Source organism: Aplidium turbinatum, chromosome 18, assembly GCF_918807975.1.
Source record: "Aplidium turbinatum chromosome 18, kaAplTurb1.1, whole genome shotgun sequence".
NCBI lineage: Eukaryota > Metazoa > Chordata > Ascidiacea > Aplousobranchia > Polyclinidae > Aplidium > Aplidium turbinatum.
The window spans coordinates 2,690,117-2,716,972 of NC_137489.1; the positions used below are offsets into that span (position 1 = coordinate 2,690,117).

Below are 26,856 nucleotides of genomic sequence, written 5' to 3' on the forward strand. Positions count from 1 at the left end.
TAAATTCTTGCATAAATTCTTTTACTTTTTATCACCGCAAGGCAAATATCAAAAAAGATGAATGTGTTGCCTGTGTTAAAGAATTGTATTGGAGAAATTCAAGATTTATCGCTTTTCATTTGAAGAAACTTATCTAGGCTAAGGGTAGTCTATTTACAAATAGAAGAAAACGTAATAGGCTATTTGTTTGTGACTTTTCTTTGCAGACTGATTTGTAGCTTAAACGTATCTTATCGCGACCTAGTTTTTATTTAAAATGTTATCCGCGAGCAAACACGAATTATTTCAGTCAATGAGCTACTTTGTGAAAAATCTACGTCAGAAGCCGGGGTCAGAAGTTATCGAATTGAAAAGCGAAACGCAAGCACAATAATCAGTATGAAGAGGCATAATAAGTCAGTTTAGAGCAAGGGTCTCAAACACGCGGCCCGCGAATACATTTTTGTGCGACCGGCGATGCAATTTTGAACTTTCAGATAATTAATTAACAATTTCAGCAACTGTTCAAGCAGAGGTTCAAGTGCTACATTTTTTTTATAAGTTTTACATTTTGAAAGTTGAAATTCACTCTGAAAATGGCCATCAAACTTTATACGACTTTTAAGCCTTTATGGGCTACTGTCGCGTCATTCTATTGCGTGCAAGACACTCATATTGTTACATCACAATCACATTAGGCTATCTATTCTCTTGTATCCTTATCTTAATAGTTACTCTAGTATTGGCGGCAGTCAGATATTCAAGGATTTAGTTTTTTACCTGGCTTTTTGAAAGTCGGTTGTAAGATTTTTGCTCTCCAGGTCCAGGTCGTTGCATTTGCTTTTTTTTCGTTTGCGTTTTTTTCTTCTCACAGTGTTTTTTCTGCTTCTTTTTTCTTATTCCCAAGCTGATTTCTTTTGTTAGGATCTTTCGTTCTTGGTGTGTTCTTATACTTCTTCAAGCACCTCTTTTATTGTGTTTTTATCCTTAACTATTATTTTAATTGACTTTTTGTTGTGTATTGCGGCCCTCGGGTTAATTTACAATTAAGTAGCCTATTCATTTGGCCCTTAGAGCAACTTGAGAGAGAGAGAAACCAATCAACCAATCAATGTGGCGTGGAAAATAGAATTGACCTTTAAGAAATTGTTGAGGCAGGCTCGCGTATGTTTGGTTTGATTCCACAACCTTTGTGCTAAGAACAACATGACTGGCAAAAACAATAACTAAAATGTATTGAAGTATCAGAACCGAAAAAAAATGGGTTATATTATTTATTCGTCACGGTCAAAGATATAAATTGTGAGTTGTGGCTTTATGATGTGTAGCTCTGCATGCAAGTCAATCATTCCGAGAAAGTGAGAAAGACTTCATTCTTTTCTATAATTGAAATGGTCATTTTTTCTGCAATCACAGACTGTAATTCAATTCTAACTATTGAACAAAGTTACCAACAGGCTGTGATGGGATGGAAAGACTTTAATTGTCACACTAGCTCTTGTTTTGTCACTTAAAAACTAAACATTTACAATGCAGGTTATTGTAAGCTAGGTCAGTGTTATACATTGAAAGGAGCAAGCCGGCTTGTAGACTACCTATAACAGCAAAATAAATGGATTAGCCCGGGAGATTAAGGGCAATAAAAAGCCTCAGGGCAATTGACCTTCTAGCCCAAAATATCGTGTCTTGTTGTCTATCATTCTGCAGTCAACTGTTTTAATGAGCACATTTAGGTTTGAACTAGTTGTTGAGATTTTTGTTAACCTCAGAAAATATTTAACAGATAGCCTAGAACAATTAGCCTATTGACTTAGATTCTATTTTGCAGCAGTAACTGAAATGAAGAGATTAAACAACTTAGATTTAAACAAATCGATTGTGATTGCTTCAAACAGTTGTAATTATACCGATTATGACCAAACAAAGGAAGCTGATTGGCTTGTTCCGGTCACACTCAACTTAGTCTTGGTCAGTTTCACTCTGTGGATTTTGTTTTCGCTTGTTCATCATGGAAGTAAAACTGGAAAGTGGAAAAAAATACTGAAAACGAACTCCGATAAGTTAAATGCTGGTCTTGTTTACACTAGCACTGTCATATGCGCTACCATGTGCGCAATTCGACTTGTCACAGATCAGGCAGCTATGCATGTTGGTTATGAAGTAAATAACGACAAAGTGTGTGTTATTGCTGCCAATTTATTGACAGTTACCTATATACTTGTGGTTGTCTCGACATATATGTTTTTATGGCTTCGTCAAAGGGTCTTTTATGTTAATCGTATGATGAATATGGCGTTTAGTAAAATCATCAGAGCATTCAGTGCAGCCAGTATCCTCGTTATACTCCTGCTGGGAACAATCACAGGCTATTTCCATATTTCTCAAAACCATTTTGTTTCTACAAATTGTGGATGCAGACATGCAGACCACAACCATTCCAACGAGTTTTTTGTGGCTCCTGCAGTGGTTTCTATACTTTTAAGTCAAGTTGTATTATTGGGATTGTTTATATACCCTCTCAAAAAGGGGGTTAAACCTTCTTTTAAAAAAATTTCCCGAAAATTTCATTACAACGTAAAAACCCTTGAACAGGGCAACAATGAGTTACCAGCGGAAAACAGAGAAGCCGAAAAGACGTCAGAGACTGACTTCCAAAATACTAAAGGCAAAGACACTGCAGAGGGAAAGAACCGAAATAGAGAGGAACAGAATGGTGCGAATGTACTTGGTCAAAAAAAGAAGACAATGTTGAAGGCTCAAACTTCAATTCTGGTGAAAGCAATTATGCTGCGAACTTTAGGATTTGCTGTGATTTCATTATCGGCAGATATGTTTCTTATTATACTATCAACATTTGTTATTCCAACTGACAGTCACCGTCGTCTAGCGAACATGGCCTATGACGTCAATACTTTTCTCAATCTAGTTTTTGTTGTTTCTTCATTTTCGCGCTGCAAGGAAATGCTCTTTTCACCATTTGTGACGTACAAAACCAAGAGCGGGTTGACAAAGTGATTCATCTTCTGAATGACCAAATAGAAACGGTTATTTTTATCAAACCAATGTAAAATTATCAAAGATCGTCGTCTCTTTTAGGCCTTAAAGTTGTTAATCCCTTGGTTGAAAGTGCTCGTTCTTCTAATCTAAAAGAAAAAAGCATTTACTTCATGCCGCCTACAGGTCAGGCACTTAGGCTAAAAAGCGGCCAAACAGAAAAGCTTTTTAACTCTGAGCAGACTTATCCTAACGATGTCGATGAGTCCATTCCAGCACCACTCCAATAATTTTTTTTGGTTTCTCGCTTTAAATTTGAAGCAATTGCTCTTCACAGCCAATATCTTGCTCCCTTACGCTCAATCAAGTTTAACACAAAGACTACAATTTCTTTTGTAATTTTTTAACCTATAAAAGTCTTGCAATGTCACTGCCCAGTGAAACAATTTGCATCCACCTAAAGTTATTGTCGAGTTGGCTTAGCATTGTATATAAATTTTTACACATTTCTTTTTCAAAAATTCAGAAAAACTTTCCATATATATGTTAATGTGTATTCTGCTCTATCTAATAAAACTTTTGTAAGAAAGCTGCCTTTGTATTTTGTCTTTGCTTGATTTTTTGTCGTTGCCTCATTGTTGATATATTATTTATTTCTGATCCAACGATTCAATTAATATTACTGTACATGGTAAAAATCTCTACCTGTGTCACCATAGTTCGTTTGAATTACCTCCTGGTCTTGTCCTTGGCATAAATACATAGTCGAAAATAACTCAAGTACTTTTGCTATTATCCGCTTTTTATGCAATGTACCCTAGGAAAAAAGTAAGTTATAGCTAGAATGTAGAAATAAAGTTTATCGAGTAATATTTCAAAAGTTCCAATCCAGTATTTCGCTTCTTAGTTCATTTTGGAATCACAGAACAATTTTATGGAATGATGGAGTAGATTGGAATAGGTTAATTCCTAACTAGCAAAATTAGTCTTTATTACGTTGATTCAACGTGTCCAAACGTAGAATGAATGCAAACAATACAAAAAACATAAGATATTTGTTTGATTTATTGCGAAGCACTTTATTGAAAGTTTATTTGTCAAGTTTTACTTTCAACTTAAGTTTTTGATCTGATTTCTTTCTTTTCGTTTTGATGGCCGCTTGCTAGCTTACCTATGAAACAAAAAGGATGTTGTATTGCATGGTAAAGTTTTAGATAATTGTTAAAAATTGATTTTTTTTCTGTGTATGGTTTTTGTGTATTGCGTTAAACAACGCAATACACAATACAACGTGTATTAAACAACGCAGTGTTATTACCTCCAATGCTATGCAGGTTATAAGGTTAAAAATATATGAATCACAACTAAAAACTTACAATGTACAGTAACATAAACATGTCAAAATATATGTAAAGTATTGTATGATGTTGATGGTAAAAGCTACAACGTTTGTGAAATCACCGATGTTCAAACACGTAAAAACCTTTTAATTGCGCGATTTGAACGGTTTCGTCATGTATTGCGACACTAACCTGAATTTTAAGCATTTCTGGTCTTTATCTGAACTGGAGCTGGCTAGTGGCCACTCTACTCTCATTAGTGCTGAAAACTTAGTATAATGAGAACCTTATCATCTCATTCCCCAAAGCTCAATACCTGAGTATGGGACCTTTAAGCTCTTTATCATACACATTTAGTGCGTCAATTAGGCTACATAGTCAAGTTGGGTGTCAGTCGCTATATACAATACTGTAGCCTAAGTCCAAAATGTAAAGGAAAGTAACTTGGACCAGTGTGTATTGGACTAGACCTGTAATTAAAAAAATAAAAATCGTTTTGTCAATATTTAGTAATATTAGTAATAGTAGCCCGGATGTGCAAAACCTAGCTCATTTGGTTTGGGAACGTGGATGGGAGATTAAGATTTGTGGTGTAAACATTGATTTGTGGTGTAAACATAAGATTTGTGGTGTAAACAGGTGTAAACATTAAATCCTGTTTACACCTGCAAGCCGTGGGATGGCGCAACGGATAAGGCGTTGACTTTCCAATTACGTAACCTGGTTCGACTCCCAGCTAAGCTGGTTGTTGAAAACACCGCTCACCTCTACCTAGGGTGTAATAAATTGGGTGGGCATAATTGCTGCAGGAAAGGCGGCCGAGAGAAAGGAACTGGCCACCCTACTCTCCTTAGTGCCGAAATCTTAGTACAATGAGAACCTTATCTTCTCATATTCAACATTTGAATCAAGTATGGGACCACCTTTACCTTTTTTTACACCTACATACTGCATACTGCATAGTCTGTGGAAATACAAATGATGAGGACGAGATTCAGTTCTCGAAGTGCAAAGATTGATGGGCTCATGAAGATTGTGCCAAATTGTTACTGATTTTAGATTATAATTATGTAATACTAGGTTATCGCTCATAATTAAATTTTCGAATAACTGGTTTTGTTTTTTATGATTCAATTTACACGCAACAATGGTCCAAAATACACATCAGCTGTGTAATTCGGACCATTTTAATCTATTTTTTTGTTTAATTATTCTGTATTTTCTGGTTTGCAAGTGCCCAGACTGCATCTGTGAGAAAAATAATACATATTGACCGGAAGTTGGCTCAGTTATAGTTATTTTTCTGAGGTTCAAAATACACACCCTTCCCTCTACGTAGTTTATTCTCCATCTATCACAATATTGCTTTTTTGTTGCACTGTAATCTATCTTCCTCAAAATATTATGAATTTTTAAAGACTATTTTTAAGTTCTGCGATGCATGTCATTGGTGCAAAGCTTCAGAGTTAGTTACCACATTGTAATGGAATTGTTGCATCATAAACGGAATTGACGAATACTCTGTTCTTGTCTGCAAACTGCTTTTGAACTACAAGGTGCAGGAGCTATTTTTGGAATTTGCAGCTAAAACAGAAACGTAAATAATTGAAATCGGGTCTTTTGATGCTGGTTCTCCTAGGGCAGGGGTTCTTAACCTTTTTTCCCTTATTACCCATTTCTGTCCAGATCAAAGTCCCATTACCCAAAATCTAATTTTAACTAGTTTACCATATTAAAAATATAAAACAGCGTTATTCAACAAAAACAACATTTATATAACGTAAAGAACGGCATCAATAGTTTCAGTGAGACATTTGCGCTTTTTTTGTGTACAATCGATGCAATATTGGGTGCGATTTTGGATACTGCACAAAGCAAGTCTGACTTCAGATCTAACAGCTTGTTTCGTAATTTTGACTTCAAAGCAACATCACTTGAAAATGCTGATTCACAGAGATAAGTAGAAAGGAACATAGTCAACAATGTTAATGGTTTTGCACAACTTTTGGATATGCTTTCCCCATCATTCCCCAGAATTTTCCCAAGCTTTCATCTTCAAAAGTATAGCCTATAGCTCGCTCGTCTCAACACTAACTCTAAATGTACACTTAGCTATACTACTTCAAACAGCAACGCAGCCATCAAGCTTGCTCATAAAACAACTGTAACTGAACTGATTAGGCTATACAAGAAAAATCTTACTTATTATGTCACAAATATGAAATACATAAAACCGGCAACAAAAATAATGCGAAAAATAAATCACTATGACGAAACAATTCTGAAAATGATAAAATATCACTGTGCTTGTTTGGTTGTTTTGAACGGACTCAAAACATCAAAAAAAAGTATAAGTAATAAAGCAACTTTACCACTTACAGCTGTGGCATTGTTTGTTACATCTATAATTCTAAATATTCTGGTTCAGCTGATTACCCACCTGCTATCCTGAAATTACCCACATGTGGGTAATTACCCATAGGTTAAGAACCACTGTCCTAGGGACAGTAGAATATCGGGATGCGCAACTACATCCGCTTTTGGCTTATCCGCAACACTAGAAGGGTTACAATTTTTTCTGATTTACAAAATAATGTACATTTTATAGGTTATATAAGAAAAATGAAGTTGGTTTTAAAGTAATTTAAGGTTTTTAGTTGAAAACAAGCGAGCAACAAAGCGTGAAAAAAATGTCAATTTGGCAATTGACCCTCCTAATGTTGGCGGAACAACGGAGTTGCGCGTCCCGGTATCTACCATCCCTAGTTCTCCTTACACGGAAAAAGATAATAATCGGTGCCGTTTTTATAGCCTTTGGTATAACCCGACCTGGAATTGAACCTAGACCTACCAGCACGAGAACCGAAGGTGATAACCACTCGGTGACTGACTTGTGTCTGACTTGACTCAACATCAGGTTTGACTTGAAACGTACCAATCAACATCACAAACGTTTTGCTGGCTCTGACGCTTTGCGGTAGATGACGCAACACATTCGCTTTTATTTTACCCGCGGGCTTGTTGAGTCAAAGCGTAGAAGAGATCATCACTGATTGCGTTTACGCGCTTTGACGTCATCTCATTACGCGCTACAGCGGACCGTTGTTGTTTAAAACACCTTTTAAGAATTATTTTTAAAGATTGTTTTTTCGATTTCTGACATTTAAGCTGTGGCTGGCTACTGGCTCTAAAGTTTTTATTGAAAAATATAAGTGTTCTTGCCTTGTACATTCAACTGCCAAATACAGTAAAATCCAGCTTTGAACACTTGTAAAAAAAAAGTGAAAAAAAGAAATGGACTGCGCTGTTGAAAGCAATTAGGTTAGTAAAACAAAATGTTTAATTTCTTGGTAATGACGCCAAACAATGAGCTTGCTTAGTCAATTATCAACGAAGAAAATAACCTACGGGGCTGCTGGTACCCACTTGATGTGTGATATACTATGACGCTCCATCCATCCATCGACAAGCGGGCGGTTGACTGTCCCGAAGACGATCGCAAATGAACCACGATTGTTCTGCCAATCTCACCTTGCCAGTTCTTTGTGCTACATGTAGCTACGCTCTTTTATGAAAACAATACCAATAAACGCAGAAAAAAAAAATCGATTTTTTTTTAAGTAAAAACAGACATATGTGAAGAAATAGGCCTAGTGGAAAGCCAAAATTGATGACAAATGAATTCAAAGAGATAGATAGCTCGTCAAGACAAAAATGTGGTGAAAAGTTCAGATTGTAGCATAAGTCAGTAGCGTAGCGTTTAAGGGGCACTGGGGCACGTGCCCCCCAATCATTTTGAAGATCAGAGTCAAAATAAAAGTGAGAATTTTACATTATAGTCTTGGTTATACATCTTTCATATAAAAGGTATTTTCAATTGGATTCTCAAGAAACAATTGAGCTTCACTTTACAAGGTGATAGCGAAGAACATAGCAACTGCAACATTTCTTTATTTAGAAACAACGAGCTATTTTAGCGCGTTGTGTTAAAGTAGAAACCATCGAAAATCAAACAATATGTTCCATCAAATCCTTTTGTGGAAACGGGAAAATTTCAAGCAAGCAAAACAGTATCAAATAGACAATTTTTTTGTTGCGGTTCGAAACGTACTTTCACTTTTGCAGAGTTTAGCATCGTTATAAATTTGAAAAAGTAAATTCATAACAAAATACGAAGTAAAAAGTACAATCGCACTAGACCAGAAATTAAATCACAAATTTTATTGGGGAGCTTAAAAAACTCTAGACACAAATACTAAGTAGCTTCAGACCATGAAGGGTTTCTGTGGAATCTGGCATATTGAGATTCTGATTGGGAAACGTCGCAATGGGAAACCCCGTAAAAATTTGTAGTCTTTGGCGGGGAATACGGGCTCGAATGCCCGCCAGAGAGACGGGCAGTGTCCGATGTATTTTGGTAGTAGTCACTATACGAATTGTAACTGTTAACACTTGATGTCAGACTAGAGCGACCGTGACAATGACAAAAATGTCCAAAGTGTGTGCCATTGGAACAGGAACTTGTCGGAGTCTCTGTGCTTGTAATTTGAGAGTTTGTGGGGTGAGAATAATTATAGATGTCACAAGCGTTATTGTAAGGCGTGGGGGGCGCCCAATTGTGGTAAGAGCCGTAAGTGGGGATTTGGGGGTAATCTGAATGGCAATAGTTGAAGTGTCTGCCACCATATGGGCCGTACACTCCGTCAACAAAACCTAAGACTGCTGAAGAAGTGTCAAAACCAGGAGTGGACCCTAAAGCGGACCGATAGGGGCGTTTCATTCTCCTTCTTCGACGGTAATTTCCATTTTCAAACATGTCTTCACAATTCGGGTCCAACATCCAAAAGTTTCCTTTGCGTTCTCCACCGCCCTCTCGCGGCACTTTAATAAAGCATTCGTTTAAGCTGAGATTATGCCTGATGCTGTTCTGCCAACCTTTCTTGTTCTTTTTATAAAAAGGAAACTTGTCTACAATGTACTGATAGATGCCAGATAGCGTTAGTTTTTTTTCTTCGGACTCTCCTATCGCCATAGCAATAAGAGCTACGTAACTGAATGGTGGCTTCTGGCTGCACGTTCGTTCGCAATCCGATTTTGAATCAATAAATGACTTAATTGATGAGTTTGGTGATTTAAGGGATGTTGACTTGATTTTGCTACTACTTGATGAAGTATGCTCTCCTATTCTATCTATAGATTGAGGTATTTCCTTCGGAAAAGTTTCAAGACGGTTTTCAAGTGTTGACAGACAATCTCTAATTTCCATTTTCTTTTCTGAGTTATTTTTATTTGTGTCACTTTGAACATTTGTGGCAGGTGATTTTGATCCGCTGCAGATTTCCTTCTTTGCTGTCGTCAATTGTGCACACCCACTTTGTTCCACTGTGAAATGACTCATTGGAGAGGAATTGGAATTTATGGATGAAGGTTTTAAAAATCGCCTTATGTGAGAAGTGTCTGAAGAGTTAAAGTTTTTTTCCATCATTTGATGAGGAGTGACAATCTCCTTTTCTTGAGTAGAAAATTCCCGATTGCCATAGTCTCGAAGCTTCTCTGGCGACACTCTGGAAGACAACGTTTTGTATTGAAGAGCCGAATTGTGACATAACAGTGAAGGAGAAGCTGATGGTGTTTTTGTTTCCCCTGAATGTTCAGGATATTGATTTTGACTGCCTGGAGGAGATGGGAACCGGTGACGGCTTTCGGACGGCACAAATCGAGCAAATATAAAGTTTTTTTCGGAAGAAAAATTCTTAAAATGTGGAAACATATGGTGAGAATACTGTTGTTGTGAATTTGAAAGTTGACGTATTTCTTTCCTAGTTTCAACTTCGGATGACGATTGCAGAAAATTATCCGATCTGAAACCATAAGCTGATTCATGATACGTAGGATCGTAGGATTCCCTACCATTGAAACAAAATCGTTCATTTCCTTGAAGAAGATGCTCCGTTGGGCCGACTGGGCCCGCGGTGTTGCTTTGTTCACATTCCATTCTTGCTCTAGTAATGAATGAGGCGTTTAGTAAAGCTTTAATATCATTTATGCAAATTCACCTTAGAATCAATACATAGCACTTTATCTAAACGCTTTTTTCTGAAACTACAAAAAAGGAATTAAAAACTGAAATACCCATTTTTTATCAATTGGCTTTTATATGTGCAGGAGAACCAAAACAAAAAGAATTGTGAATGGGAGTGTAAAAGCTATTACGTGCAAAAGAGTTATTGTTGTCAAAGTAGGCTATGCTTGCATAAACAGAAGGTGTTACAGCCATTATAATGGAATTAAATTTAACATATGTTAAAAATTGAATATAAGGCGATTAAGTTTTCGGGCAGTACTTTACCAACTTTTTGGAATAATGCGTATCCTGCCTCCAATTCTTGTCCTGATACGGTATGTTAGCAATCAGAGATGTAATGATTTATCTGCCTGACGTTATTTGCTTACAAATACATTACCAAATTAGAACTTGAAAAAAACTTTGTTTGAGTGTCAAATCTGAAAACTTTTCATTTTTATTTTTCAGTTGTGAATAACCTCAAAATCAGAATGTGGCTGAAGTACGGTTGGTTTAAGCCTGATATCGCTCCTCAAAGAAACTGCTTATTGAAAGCGCGTGCCCCGGAGATAGCGATCTTCTTCACTGCTATGCCGTCACCCTTTCAATTGTTCGAATATTTGTCACTTTTCGAAAGCCATTGCTGCTAGGTCAAGGGTCAATGACTTGAAAAGCAAATTCTTTACTTCGGAAAATAAACCCAAAATTATAAATAGACAGACATACTTTTTAGTTTTCTTCAGTTGTGAAATTCTTGTCGGCTGTGTAGCTGAGTGGTGAAAACGTCTGCGCGACGTTCGAAAGGACGTGAGTTCCACACCACTCCAGAGCACGCGGTTGTGTCTTGACAAAGACACTTAATGGTAAGCCAAAGTAAGGGGAGCAACTGACTCGAAGACTATACGTCACTTCGCTGCTTCCTGTCGTCTGTTGTATCGCATCTGTGATCGCAGTGTACTGTATGTTATCGCAATGGGCGCAAACACAATTACGATAATTATTATTATTTATTATCACGCTTTCTGCCAGCTTTCTGAAATTATATTACTCTAAGCTTAGAAAACTGTCATGCAACTCTTCTTTCTGGGATGAGCCTACAATTCAGCAACGTCGACAGCCAACTGCTTTATACTTGAAGCATCCAAACAAAAGCAATAATGTTGAAAAATGTTTTAACAGAACAAGAAAGTAAATTTTGCCAGAAATCGAGAAAAACTATCTGCCATAACTCTGATCCAAAAAACATAAAAAAACAAAACATTAATCTGCTGATAAATATTCTCATCAACTTATTGCAGCTGAAGCTTCAGAAACTTAGAACGAAATCTGCTTATTTTTAACGAGCACCTACGTCATTGATTTGTGTGGGAACATCATCGCAATCTTTTAGTCAGCCTGCAAATCAATCTTTTTTAAGTTTATTCATTGTATGCAAACGTTGAATCAACGTACAAAAGTACTAATTTTCTGGCTTGGTAGCATGTCGACTGGTCAGATAAGACTAAACGCCGTTGTTTAATTGTGGGGAGGTTCAGCTACAGAATGGTATTGTGAACAGCTGGCGGGAGTGAAGGTTTCTTTCAAAATATTGCAAACATTACAAAGACATTTCAACCAAGAAGTTGCATGACTTTGAGTCATCGCGTGAAAGAATATATCTTTTCTTTATTGTCCTTTTAACTTTTTACTTATGTCTCTTGTCATAACAGTGACGACATTTTGTAATTGTGATATCACTATTTTATTTCCAGTTAATTCGAACTGTTATCAAAAGAGGATAGAGCCATTTAAACACCAGATGGCTCGATGCAATAAACGATTTCATGATGAACTAACTTGGAGAAGCTTTCTAGGGATCAGGAGCTATAAAGGAAGAGAATGTCATGAGGAGACAGAAAATCGGAGTCGACTAAAAAAATGAAGAAGATATAAAAAATAAGAGAAAAAATGTTTTTCATTAATTTTGCATCTAATTGAGTGTTGAAATGTTTCAAATTTCTTGAAAACTTTGATATTGCGTTGCTCACAATGATTTTTAAAAACTTATTTACAGAAAAAGAAACTAAAACACAAAAGCAAAAACTGCAAATGTTTCATATACAAACTGTTCAAACTTTACATAGCTAAGTGAAATATTTTATTTTACAATTTGAAAATTAGTTGTTTGAATTAAAATTAAAAAAATATTCTCGTGACACATACGATTACAAAATGATGCATCCGTAGGCCTACATGACAAAGCCAATTCCTCAATAAGACGTCATAGTTTTAAACTTTCTGCAAAGGGAAAACAAAGTATGGTCAAAATATTATAACACTTTTTAGTGGCTTTGCTTGTTCATAGGAAGCGTGGTCGTGGCGGACAGCAAACAACAATATAGATAGGGCTAACTGTGTTTGTCCAAGAATGAGGACGCACAATTCTACAGTGTTTTTATTTTTTTATTAATATACTGTATATAACAATTTAAAGGTTTGAAGCGCTTGTGTTTCATGCTCATAAAGTAACCTGGCTCTGAATTGGGGATTGCGGTGGTGCGGTTGAAGGTAGTTGTATTGAAGGTGGTGCGGTATTGAAGGTAGTTGTATTTACGCTTTACAATATGACCGAACTTTGCAAACGAAGAAGTTAAAAATTTCGCTACAATTCCAGCTATATCGACCACCCATGCAGTGGCATTGTTGCATCATAGGTGGCCTAATTGTTACAAAGAAATCGTTGTTTACCAATCGTGTTTGAGCTCGTTAACAATCGAGAGTTGAAGGCACTCTGGGAGGGGGTGCAATGCCTCGTTACGCTCCATTGGCCAGATTTAAGGGCCCGTTTAATCCGGGTCACGACTTAACCTAAACGCATGCTTCATATACCTACCCCAACCAGCAAAATTGGGCTTTTTTACATAGATTCAACGTCTGAAGACGCACTGGTAGGGTACGATAAAAGTTTTTTTTTATTTGTTTGACAAAATGATTGTATTTTGCGGCAAGTTCTTATAGCAAAGGAAATACACTTATTGAAGTACCCTCAGTACAAACTGGTGTTTCTCTTGTCTCTAAAATAAAAGACAACACGCATAAAAGCTGGAACTGGCGATATAACAATAGCAGCCAAAATTAAAAATAATAGGCATAAACGAAAAAGCTACATTACCACAGCGAACTTGCAGCATCAGGCTAAAACAGGTTAATATCTACATTGTGAAATAAACGAAGCTGATAAGCTTTCGAAGAAGGAAGGTAAATTTTATGATTTTGGTTTTATAAAGTAACCCTGAAGCAACAACTGAAGTGAAAAAAATTAAAACGCAGTTTTTTCAAAACCTCGCCAAGAATCAATACTTTTTTACTTTGATGCAATGTTTGCAGACATTAAATCGATGTAAAAATGACTAATTTTCTGGTTGGGCAAGTGTCTGTAGCCTTGTTTTTCATTGAAATCAAACTTACAATCTCATAGCTACTTTCAAATGCAGCTTTCTTTAATCACTTCCAGATGTTAATTTGACTAACATCACTGAAATAACACAACATGGGAGACAAGGAATTCCCCTTTTAGCGCAACCGTCAATCAACCGTCGGATGTTGTTTAATGCTTTGTGACGTACAAAAAACATACTTGAGCCGTTGTCTGTTGTTACAACAGCCAGTCTTGTTTGCGTCTCTGTTGCGTTGATAAGACGTTGACGAAAGGCAGTGGTATTCGATTTCGAAAGAGACAAACCCTCAGACAGCAAAATCCGTCATTTTTGCTTTGGTAGACGTTGAACCAATGTAAAAATGACAAGTTTTGTTGTCTGGGAAGGTTTTGTACCAAATTGATACAAATTCTCTTGCCGCCAATTGCACGAAGTTGCAAGATGGTTAGTTTGTGTCCTTTACATTGTTCTGATTCACCCGGGTTCGATTCCCGGTTTGGGCAATACTGTAGAGTAGACCACTTCAATCAAAGTCTTATTAAAGTAGAACCGGGTGTGTATGACTGAAAAGATTCATATTAAAATCTATAAACTGAAAGAAGTTTTAATTTTTCGAAACCCTCCAAATTTTTGTTGAACTTTTGGCATCTAAATAGGCTCAGATTATACGCAGCAACTTTTCAAGTACATGCGGAAACTAAACGTTAACTTGAAAGGTTGGGCCGTGTTTTAAGTTTACAGAATGCCTCAAAAACTACCAGAATATAAATCTGTCGCACGATTTCTCATTTGAGAAAACATATCTCTAACCCATGAGGAAACCTGGTAATATCAATTCTAACGTACGATTTGAGTAAATAGTTATTTTTTTTGTTTCATGCCTCCCCCTTTACGCGGTTCAGCTTCAACCAATGTACCTTTGTTATTAGGCAACAGCCTCGAAATAGCTGCACGACGGCACATACAGTAGATTGAGGTCTGTCGTAAATCTGTGGCAAACAAAATGGCGTCTGAAATGATGCCTTCACATGGCCTTGATGCTTTTATATATAAATTAAACAATACCCAGCCACCAATCAGCTTTTGTGTGTTGGATTGTAAAAAAAGAGTTGGTTAGGGAAATCACCAATCAGATAGGCTACAAGACGGAACTGCGCATTCATGGAAAGTACTTCAAAATGTCGATTACATTCTTTACGTTTACAAATAAGGTTACACGTTATGTCGTCCTTTTAATCACAGCTACTTTTGGCGAAATGAAGAAAAGCATTCGTTTATCCCTTTTTATTTTTTAATTTTTGATTTAAATTAAATTATTTAAATTAAATAATTTAAATTCGAAAGTTTGTTCCTAGTTTTGTCACACCACAACCATCAGCACATCTATATACCTTCCAGACTTATAACAAAATGATGGATTTTGCTATCTGGGTACAGTGGCGCCGCCAGACCTTCAACATTGGGGGGGCAAAATATTGACAGTGCAAGACAGTAGCGTAGTCAAAAATTATAGAAGGAGGGGTGTTGACAGCCGGCGGGCGAAGCCAGATGGCGTGTTCGCCAAAGGCGACACTTAGCGGCGGGGGGTCTGGGGGGCCTCCCCCAGAAAATTTTGAAAAATTACTTTCAGTTTGGTGCATTCTGAGAGCATTTTCAACAAAAGTGTGGGTATGAATATTTCTGTAAAATGGTGCTGTCCGGTGGCATAGCAAAATGATAAGATCACGTTTTCTTCGGCATTTTTCGGAAATAAAGCTAAGTCTCTATGTTTTCTTGTTGCTAATTCCAGACTGAGATATTTGAATGTTTGGTATTGGCAAAACTCGCTCTTTTAATGCAGTTTCGTTTAAAATTAGGCAAACTTTGTTTTAGAGACATAGGTTGATTGCTTTTTTTTGCGAGATTATTACAGTTTTATTATTTATCAATTTTCTCCTTGGTTGATTCAAAAAGCGATCTTATTCCGGTAAGTCACTAACTTTTATGCTCTGAAGTCAACCCAAAGTTTAGAAAATGTAACGTCATAGAGGTCATACATCTTGATGAGTGTCAAACAAAAAGCTTTGAGACAATGAAGTTACTTTAGGTTATTTCTGATATATTCAAGTTTTGTATAACGAATAGCTGTTTAGATGTTAATCTAGATCGAACAAGCGATCTCAGCAGTTGCAGATGGCTTGCATCCTTGCACAGTTTGACGAGAAATTACATCATAGGCTAAAGCTTTTCTTGTAAACAATGTATTAACATTCGTAAATTCAATTTGAAAGGTTGAAACCCCCGAACCCCCCTCCCTTGGCTACGCCACTGGTGCAAGTTGTATCTCTAAAACCACTGAGGCTGCGACTACGAGATTTCTTGACTTTTCCTAACTTTTATTCACCTCTATTGAGCAGAAATGTTGAGCGAATAAAGGTTATAAATTGAAAGATATAAGGCATTTCTCAGCACATCCTCTGAAATATTTCATATTCTATTGTGAAACATTTTCCCACCAGCTGGATGAAAGTAATTAATTTGGCCCATGTCTGGTTAATCCTAACTGTTTCACAGCGTGAAGGGCATTGGCTGTATGTAAAATAAAAAAATTAATCACAACATTACAATGCACGTTCTTCATTACTCTTCATTAACCTTCCAAGGGTTCAAAGTCATGTCGACTTATTCTTGATGCCCCCATTATCGAAAATTGTTCTTTGTAGTACCGCTCTGAAGGTGGATTACGACTATGAACAAAAGAATAAATTTTAAACTTCAATTTGTATTGAAAATACATGACGTATTGTCTTCCAACCTTATCACATTTTTTTCATTACGTAATATTTACCACCACCAAACCACTTTTGACGATCGAATTTGTTAATTTATTACTCGGTAAAATGTTTAGATGATGTCACGTCATTACGGCGATTTGAGATATAATTTCATTCATGACGTCGTATGGATGAAAAACTTTTACAAGTTTTATACTCTGCTGAGATTAAAGAAGAAACATAAATGATAAATATTGGAGAAATTGAGTCTCCTTTACAACTTAAAAATCGAACAACTCAAAACTGCTGAAACAAAACGTTTTGTTTAAGTGAAAGGATCACTGCAAGCAACCAATGCCAAAATGCGCGCGGAAGAAGTCATGGGAGTGTGAGGTATCAAAAATTTAACAGGTAGTTATTTTTCTCCATCAATGTGACGTTAGTTAAAACTTTAAAAAGTCTATATATTTGCTTCTGTAGAAAACCTTTTTATCTACTGTACAATTTAGTCATCAAGGCTTTCCATACTTTTTTTAAAGAGAGAGCTTTTACCCCCCCCCCCCCCACCCCTTTGCAACTTGAGTTGACTTACTTGAGGTTGGGATCCAAATATTTAAAAAATAATATTAATATGTATTAATAAAAAATAAAAAAATTAAAAAAATGATGCCCAAAACATTGGGGGGGCAGCTGCCCCGCCTGCCCCCCCCCTGCCGGCGCCACTGTCTGGGTACGTGTCTTTTACGGTCATATCGTCACAGTATGACAAATACTGAATTGAAGTTTGAACAAAATGCAAAACAGTTGATAATGTGAATCAGATTTAATATTGAAAAGTTAAAGAAAGCAGTGTGAATATGTACCATATACCTGCTTCACATTTCCGTACAGTAAAGAGAAGTTGTGATTTTTTCAATATTAATTCTCTCTAATTTGTTTTTGACCAACCAAAATTTGAAAATCAACATTTCAAAGCCGACAATCTTAAAAAAATCAGCTCATGTCGTTTTAATTTTTGTTAATGAAGAAGCAACAGGTCCCAGGTGCAACCTCAAAAAAAAAACAACTTGTCAACAAACAGAACAAAATGTTATAGCTTTGCAAGGTTGACAAACAAACTATTTGTGTACTGGATAATGTGGTGCATGAGTGTAATTCAGTGGCTTGCATTGCTACAAACTAATAAGAAAAACAACTTTTAACCAGCGTTATTTTGCTTCATAAACAACCAGAAATCCTAACAAGAAGTGATTTTTTCACCACATTAAGTTAACTTGTTGCTCCATGAAACCAAAAGATTTTGTTCAACATTTCCAAAGATATTGAAGTTTCAGTTTTTAATTATTTGTGGAAGAACCAGTTTCGTTATAGTTGTACATACCAGGCTATCGTTACCAAGCATAAGTAAATAATTTGTTCGGAATGGACAAAAACAAGGTGTTGAGAAGAATAAATAGAGCAAATCTATTATAGCAAGTTGTTAATAATGGCTGACGAAAAAAATCAAATAACCCTCATAAACAAATACAATTGCTGTATTTGAATATTTTACGGAATAGCCATCGTCTTATTTCTTGTACTAAAGTGTCCAGAAGCCTCAAACTTTTTACTCTCGTAAATTCCTTGCCGACTATCTAACTAAAGCTAACTTTCCCAAACTTACTTTTTCAAATAAATTTTTGGGCAGTTGTTCTATAGTTTATCTTTTCTGCTTTACTAAATTTAACCAATCAGTGGATCACATTTACCCTCGCAGAATGTATTTAGTCTTATTGATAGACCCCTTACATTATTGCTGTTTACTGCTCAATAGGCAACACTAGCTACAATTGTGAACATGACCAAACAATGCAGCATCTACAAGAGCTCCCCGACCTACTGCTGCATCCAATCAGCTGACGACGGCGACGACGCCTTTCCACTCCTCGTCTCATGGGTGGCTTTGCGAAGGCGATGCGGTTGAAAAGAAACCTCAATCCTGTCTCGGTAAATGAGATCGACCGTGACACCGACTTAAAACTGCTACAATTGAAAGTCAACTTCTTTTTTACCTTCGCCAAAATGGATACTTGTTGCATTGATATTATCGAATTGAAGTTTTCAAAACATTTGTGCCCAGAATAATGATAATAATTACATGTAAACATGTTGAACAAGTAACATAAACAATAGAAATCGCAATTTTTCATTTTTGGTTACTTTTAAACTAGAAAGCTTACAAAATTTTGCAATAGATTGGTTTTCGAGTACGACATCAAACAAACGGAAGAATACATTTGAAAACAGAAGCAGTAAAAAAGTGACTAATCTACGTCCATAGACCCATAAGTTGGCCTGCAAAATTACTGTAGGACCAACAGCAATAAGTCGATTCCTTCAGATGTTTTTGAAACTTTCAATTTATTTAAAAAACATTGTTGTTTCGTAATTTGACGTCGGATTTACGTCGAACCCGCTTCGATGACTCGATATGATTGGCTGGGCGGCTTTGCATCTCCCCAAGACGTTAAGTCGTTGAACCGTAACCGGAGGTCAAAAGCAATGGATTATTGCCTCAAGCTAACTAATGTATGCTATACCCAAGGCCCAACAAAATTAAAAAACCGGCCTCAAATTATCTTCTATATAATATGTTTTTGTGTTGTAATGCTTAAAATTTCAAAACTACTTGGAAATGAAAAACAGGAGTCTATGCATTGAATTTGTATTTCAATTTCATGCTTTGCATTGATTTTACTTTTAGAAATTTGATGTTTTCTCTCTCAGCATGTGCCACAATAAGCTGAGTCCAAGCCTAATCCTGGCACTTTACTTTACTCACTCGGAAACCCTGCTTTGCATGAAAGACTTTGTAAACTTTCTGAAAGAGCAAGGTTAATTTTCTTCAGCAGCAAAAGAAAAAACACTGAAATACCAAATGAAATATTCTTCAGTCGAGCTTGGTTGAAGGTGGGTGGCAACTTTCAAGCATCATCTATCTTCAGAACTGAACAGTTCAACGACGTTTAACCTCACAGGACGTCGTGGTACCCGGGTCACGATTTGTCCATCAGCGTTTCATTTCATGTAATTCATCATTAGGATGACAAGTCAGTTTGTCCTGAAAGAAATTGTTGCAATGCTGAACTTTTTTCGCCTTCACTGACTTTCTATTGAATAAAAACACTTGACCATGTACATGTACAATCATAGACAAATAAAACCTAACAACCAGACGGCGTTTAACATAATGCACCTTTAACATACTAGGCTACATACAAAACTACATCTTCTACATAATATACCAATAATTACATCAAAATAAACTAAAAATAACAAACGTTTTCGGCCATCCTCTCATTAGTTATTCGGCCATCCTCTCATTAGTTATTTTCATGTTCATCAAAAGAAAATTTAAAAAGAAAACGTCAGTCAGGTGGCTATTTGAAAAGTGCTCACATGAATATGGCCGAAAACTTTAGTAATTTTTAGTTTATTTTCATGGTTTTATGTCAAATGCCGTGTGGTTGTTAGGTTTTATTTGTCTATAGTTCAAAAAATCACCCATTTACCAAAATTGCATGTACATTCTACATTGTGCTGTATAATCACACGCAGCAGAAAATTCCACAACCACGCTGCCTATTTAGAATATTACTTTATATTTATTTTCCTTAGTGATTGGTTATTTCAAAGTTATTACTTTATTGCTCAGAGCATCAGATAAAAGCTATCAAAGACACCAGTCAAATACAAAACATAACATATACACACAGTACTTCAAAATACACCGACGACTGGAAAGTGTTTATAATGTGCTAGTGATCTCTCTAGCCTATAAAGTCCACGTTTATATTTAGGGATGAAGATTCAAGAACGAGTGGAGGAATGTTTTTGAATAACCTTTGTGCCCTCACAAAGGACCTAATAAGTCATAGCCACGTGCTCTAGGTAAGGTTTGAACTAACAACGTATGGACAGGGTCGTTGGGGGGATATTGTGGGCCTGGTACCAATGAAATTTCCAATCATACGATCCTGGTTCGACTCCCGGCTTAAGCTGGTTGTTGACAAACACCGCTCACCTCTACCAAGGGTGTAATAAATTGGGTGGGCGTAGTTGCTGGAGTAAAGGCAGCCGAGAGAAAGGAACTGACTACCCTACTCTCGTTAGTACCGATGGCTTAGTATAATGAGAACCTTATCTTCTCATCCCCCGATGCTTGGATTCAAGTATGGGACTCACCTTTACCTTTACCAATGAGATGCTCTGACTCCAAGTCAAGGCACTTCTAAGAAAACGCACTATAGTTAACGAATGCGTGGTGGTTTCTTCAAGTTCCCAAGCGTCTTGGAAGGATTCCGGACCTTTAAAACCATCCGGAGCCAGGGTCTAGAAGTATTCGCTGGACCCCCTTTAACGAAAATGCCTGTAGAGCCTTGGTTAGATGCTTTTACGTAACTATGTAACCTCTACAATGTAATTTCATCGTAACTCAGTGGAAAGGCGGATGTAAGCATGCTTTTCTGCTGTGTAGGTTATATATTGATTACATTTCGAAGTGAGACCATTTTGTTCTCCCACCTTCTTTGTTCAAAGATGCTTACGCTGCTAATTAAAAGACAGTTCTTCCCATAGGAAGCGGTTTGAAACGGACACTATCTTATCCGTTGAAACAAACTTGCCATTTTTTTGCACAACAACCACAAATTCTCTTAATTAGGTGATGTTATCAAAAGTGTTTATCACGCTCAAACCAGAGTTTTCTCCCACAGAAATAATGAACCACAACTATTTGTCTTAACTATAAATCTAATTGAGTTAGAGGAGTGGCTTAAAGTACAACGTGAAGTTCTTGGAATGTTTTGTATGGTGATGTCGTTTTTTTAGGAAAAACATGTGGAATGAAGTCTCCGATAAAGACAAGGTCATTGTTTGCAGTTGACGTTTTTGGTTCAAAAATGAATTTTGCTTGTTTTGGCTGTGAAGAGATATGTTTGTTGGCAAATATTACTTTGTTTTCAAATGAAACAACCAGTGCAAACGTATTGTTGAAATGGTTATGCTGAAAAGTGCGGAATTAGAGCAGATTAGGCAACTTTTGTACAAAATCACAGTTTTATTGAAACATCAGCACTCGCTGAACCATCGATGCATAATAACAAACATATGTCTGTGTTACTACTTTAATTTATTCTTTAAAATTGTGTTTTATGTAAAAATTCAATATTACTTGTGTTTGAGAAATTTTTGGATGTTTATGCGAAAACAAACTCCCAACGGCAGCAGTATGCAATAACTGTGAAGTTTTGCCACCTAGAGAATAGTTGGTTACATTTTATCGTGCCCCTGAGAGCGGTAGAGATTAAAGGTTAAAATTTTAGTGGTAAAATAGTTTCTCTTTACATTTGCAATTGAGAGAATGTACTTAATTGTGGAGTCGTTAGCTATTATCAACTAGCTAACCAAAATAAAAGGTTATTGACATTCTGCTGAAAAAAGAGATATGGTCAATTTGAGTGAAATCGATTTCTAACTGCCGTTCAGGCATGAAAAAAGCGTTTGGGGCGTTTGAAACAAAATAAGTTCTTGATTTCATTTCTGCTAATCTGGTGCTTTCCAATGTTTCGATAAGACATGGCTTCTAGCTTGATTTTGATTTTAGTAAATTTATCTTCATACTACACTGTGATAAAAAACTTATTCATTAGATATATATGAGCAAGTGCCTCCATGTGGTCGTTCCGCAATCCCAACTTGGAAAAATAAACTTGCTATAAACTTGATATCTATAGCGATATATAAACTTGCTATACACTTACTATTATCGCTATAAAAGTATCATCATTGTTTGATAATAATTTATGTAACAATAAATGAGATTCAATATCAACTTGTGTCGCCAATTGCTTATTTGAACGTTCACGAATACCATGTGCTGTATCTTCTTTTAGGTCGTTTATAGTAGCGGTTTTGTAACGTCACAATAAACTGGTATCCCACCCATTGCTGTACAAGCTGTAATTATGGCGTTTCCTACGTCATAATCACACTTCATATTAGGAAGGCTTGAAGTTGATTGCAACTGATCACATTAGAAAATCATTTCAGCTTCAATGGCGGATTTAGGAAAAGGCGATCGCCTTCCCCGCTAAAACACAGAAAAGTAACTTTATTTACGGTGTATTTTGAAGGTAGGATTTATGTGGACCTACACATCAGCGTGTATTGTTGAAATTCCCCCCCCCCCCCTAAAGTCAGTAGCTTGATCCGCCCCTGTTTAGCTTTGTGGCCAAAGCATTACAACTTAAAATAAACTTTAACACACAAACTGAGCATGAACATTTGTGCTTCTCGACAGCCGATTGTAGCGAGAATTGACAGCGATATAGACACCGATGACGCTCCCATCTTCCTTCATGAGACATGAAGAACGCTCCTTTCTTCACACAAACACTTTTCTTTTGCAATAAAAGATTATCTTGGCATTCTTTATAAATCTTTTTACTCGTAAGCAGTCAAATGTAGTGATTCTAATTCAATTTTTCATTTAATTTTTTTACATTTTGGAAAGAATTGTTGAATGAAACAAAAAGAAATGTAAAGTTTAGCAACACATTTTTCCCGGCTTTGCACTCCAATATTATGTAATTGAAGTCTTCTGTTTTATCTATAATGATTATCACTTCCAGGATATAAGCATTTCCCTTCACACAAGACTCTTGCACAAAAGTCGTCAAACGATGTACGTAGCTGGAAAACTATACAGTGAGTGCTATTTGAATAAAGATCTTCTAATGATTCCCAGTAAGTGTGAAACAGGTTGTAGAGGTTTTAGAAAGTAATTGCTATATTTGATACAATGACTGCTATTAATACAGAGAAACCAAGACAAAATTGAACAAGCTCAAGAGTTCACTGGGCAGCACTGTGTTTTTCTTGTCAACAAACGAGTATTTTCAAAAACAGTTAATCGTAATTCATTCTTTTAGCCAACCAATGCTCATCACGTTTGGATAGAAAACCGTTGATATACGAAACAATCGTAATTGTCGATGAGACAATTAGAATGATTACACAAGAATGATTGAAGCCTTACAACGTCATTGTAAACAAATGACTTAACCAAGTTGATCAAAATGTAAGTAAAACGCCTAGCTCACGTAATATCGTTGCTTTATTACGTATCATGTTTATGCTTTGATGGTAATTAAACAAGTTTAGATACATTGTACGCGTTTATTTAAATTAAAACTTTTATTCGTATATTTTTTCTTTAAATTTCAGTATAAAATCCACAGAATTTATTATCAATTCACATTTCGTTTACAGCAACAGGCAGGTGCTAAGTAAAGCAAATATATCAAACCTACAAAATTGCGAACGATAGAAACACTAGGATGATGAAGAAGACACTGACTTTTCTTCTATTCATTACGGTGGCAAATTGCCAAGATCTAATATGCGGAGGTAACTATGGCACTTTTAGATATTTATTATTTTACTGAAATAGTTCATTTATAACGTCTATATCATCATCATTTTCAGCCTGTGAGAGCCCACTGCAGAGCGTAAGCCTTCCCCTTTTCATGCCAATTTACATGATCATGTGCTAGTTGGTACCAATTGGTTGTATTGCATTGTTTGTCAATGTCGTCCCTCCATCTTACTTTTGGTTTTCCTTTCTTTCTTTTGGTTTCTCGTGGTGTCCATATTGTTAATTTTTTAGTCCATCTATTGTCCTGATATCTTGCTATATGATCTCTATATTTATAATAAGAACGTCTATATAGAACACTAGTAATCTAAGAAAGCCTCTTAATTGTTATACTTTATTAGAACCATCAAGACGCTCGTTTTCATACGTGATCTATTTCTATTTTGATAAAGGCTTTCTGATGATCCCAAAAAATAAAATAACTTAATTTGGTGATGGTGAATGAATTTAGTGAAAGTAAAGATATAGGGATTAATATTAGATATCGATGCATGGCCTATGTAAGTATAAGTATATGGTAGACACAAAACATCTTTATATAAAGATGTGTAAATTTTGTATATGTTGCCATCACCTTTAAAATACTCAACAAGTATAGCTGCGCAACAAGGACGTAGCCAGGGAAGGCTTGAAGAAGCGACGCCCATCAAAATTTTATCTTGCCCTCTCTCTTCAAAATAGGTTTACAATGCTATTACAAAGTTTTAAAGACATTGTAATACATGTTCATTGACGTTTCAGAAATGGTTACCTGCATCCAGTAACTATGTTTTAAAACAAACTTTATATTTTAAACATTAAAATATTTGCACCCCTTCACAGAAAGTTGCTTTTGCTTTTCTAAAAATTTTTTCTTACTACGTAACTGCATGTATAATGCAGCACAACACGCATAAATATTTCTGAATGCATAGCATTGTTTCAGAATGCAAACCGGACCAAAGCAGCGCTTGCCGGTATTTTGGCTTCAAACAGTTATGCACCGGCACTTCTGGTAAAGCGACGTTGATGCAGCTTTGGTGCCCAAGGACGTGCAGGCCATCCCACTGTCCGCCGTGCATTCAGCGAGAAATAAGGCCACGATCTTGCGTGCAAGGTACAGCTTCCTGCATATCACAATAAACAGAACTAGGCTGTTCAAGATTTTTTTTCTGGTTTGAACAGCTTGATTGTGTTTAATTCACTTCAGGCTTGTTGCATTCATTACTTTTATTCGTGCTAGAAAGTCAAACCCGGACGATGTACGGAGTTATTTTATGTTTATACTTTGGTCAATAGATGTCTAATCAATGTAGTTTATTTGTTTACCTAAGAGTTTCGTTTCGCCATATTTTGCTTTCTTATATTAAAAAAAATGCTTTTTTGTATTTTACGTCATAATAAGTGTTACAAAACGTCATTAGTCACTTCATAGCACGTCATTATTCGTCATAAGGAAAGCGAAACTGATTAAAGTTTCAAATATACATATGCATTCAATGCCTTTGTAAATCATCGTATTTCCAGCCAGCAAGCCAATGCTTTATATTGATTCAACGCCTGTAGACATTGAATCGATGTAATCAAGGGTAAATTTGTTGGCTGGGTTATGTTTTTACTAGAAACATTTTGTGATATTAAAGTTGGTTTGATCAGTTGTTACAATAAAATTTTATTGCTAGTAATAAAATAAGTAACAAAATATTTTAAATGATTAGGAATTTTTATTGACGCTATTTTGTCCCAACTAATGTGAAATAAATTATTATTATTAGTATGAATTATTATCACTTTTAAAAGAACATAATTCTTGAATGTGGACAATTAGGAAAGGACACGTCATGTGTGGATGGCCATGACTTGTGTCCAGCAATGAAAGCTCTTGGGTACTGCCAGCATCAATACTGGGGGTACTTCACTGCGAAGAAATGCGAATTGTCTTGTGGGGAATGCGTGCCAGCTGACTGCCGCACCAACCTACCCCCGCAAACTAGCAGATGTTCAAGAGGTACAAAACGCATTTCAAAATTACTTTTTGTACGAAAACTAACAAAACAATATTAAAAATCTAATTTGAATAAGATTCTATTTGAATAAGGACTTTCTGATGATCCTTCTTTTAGGGTGAAACAGGCCATCAAGGGTTGGAGACTAATAACTATATTTGATTTTATTTTAGTAACAATCTTATCTATTTTTGTAAATTATCTGTAAAATGAGTGAATTTTGAATTTAGACCTAACTTTGTATTGAAAATGTTGTTAAAAAATATTCAAGTGTCTTAACAACGAAAATCCTGGGTTGTTGTCTTTTTGTTAAATGCTTGCTCTGCATAAAAAGTCAATTCCAACCAAAACAAGGCACAAACAAATATTTGTATGCATGAACTAAAAAATGATTAATAACATAAAAAACATATAATTCACTTGCATCTTATAACCAAAAGGAAGACGCTGGAAAGTATTAATGGCTTTTCTGTCTTCAACTATGCCAGTTTTGAACATGCCAAGCTGATAACAATTATTTTATACGTTCAAGTAAAGGTCTAAACAAGAGTTAAATATAAAATAAACCAATTCGAAAAGTCTTAAACAACGATTGTATTTGATAAATTTGATGTAATTAATATTTTATAGATTGTGTTGACACTTTACCGGGTTGCGAAGCGTTGGCGGATAATGGTTTATGCTCTACCAATGCGGACGTGAGGAAGAACTGTCCATTGAGCTGCAACGACTGCACGTCTTGCGCCGGGTCTGCTGCTGGCTCTTCATCCCAATCGTCGTTTGGAAATCGCCTTCCCACCAACTCCATCCGGCAGTCAAACACTGTTCGAAGTACACAAGCTGTTCTT

General features: G+C 36.1%; 1 protein-coding gene across 1 annotated transcript; it reads right to left on the minus strand.

The window, feature by feature from the left end:
• Positions 1–7,974: 7,974 nt before the first annotated feature.
• LOC145787834 (uncharacterized) lies at positions 7,975–9,402 on the minus strand. Its single transcript, XM_082599670.1, has one exon. It carries the CDS (start codon positions 9,343–9,345, stop codon positions 8,569–8,571), a length of 777 nt encoding a protein of 258 aa, XP_082455796.1. The 5' UTR covers positions 9,346–9,402; the 3' UTR covers positions 7,975–8,568.
• Between the last annotated feature and the right edge of the window lie 17,454 nt (positions 9,403–26,856).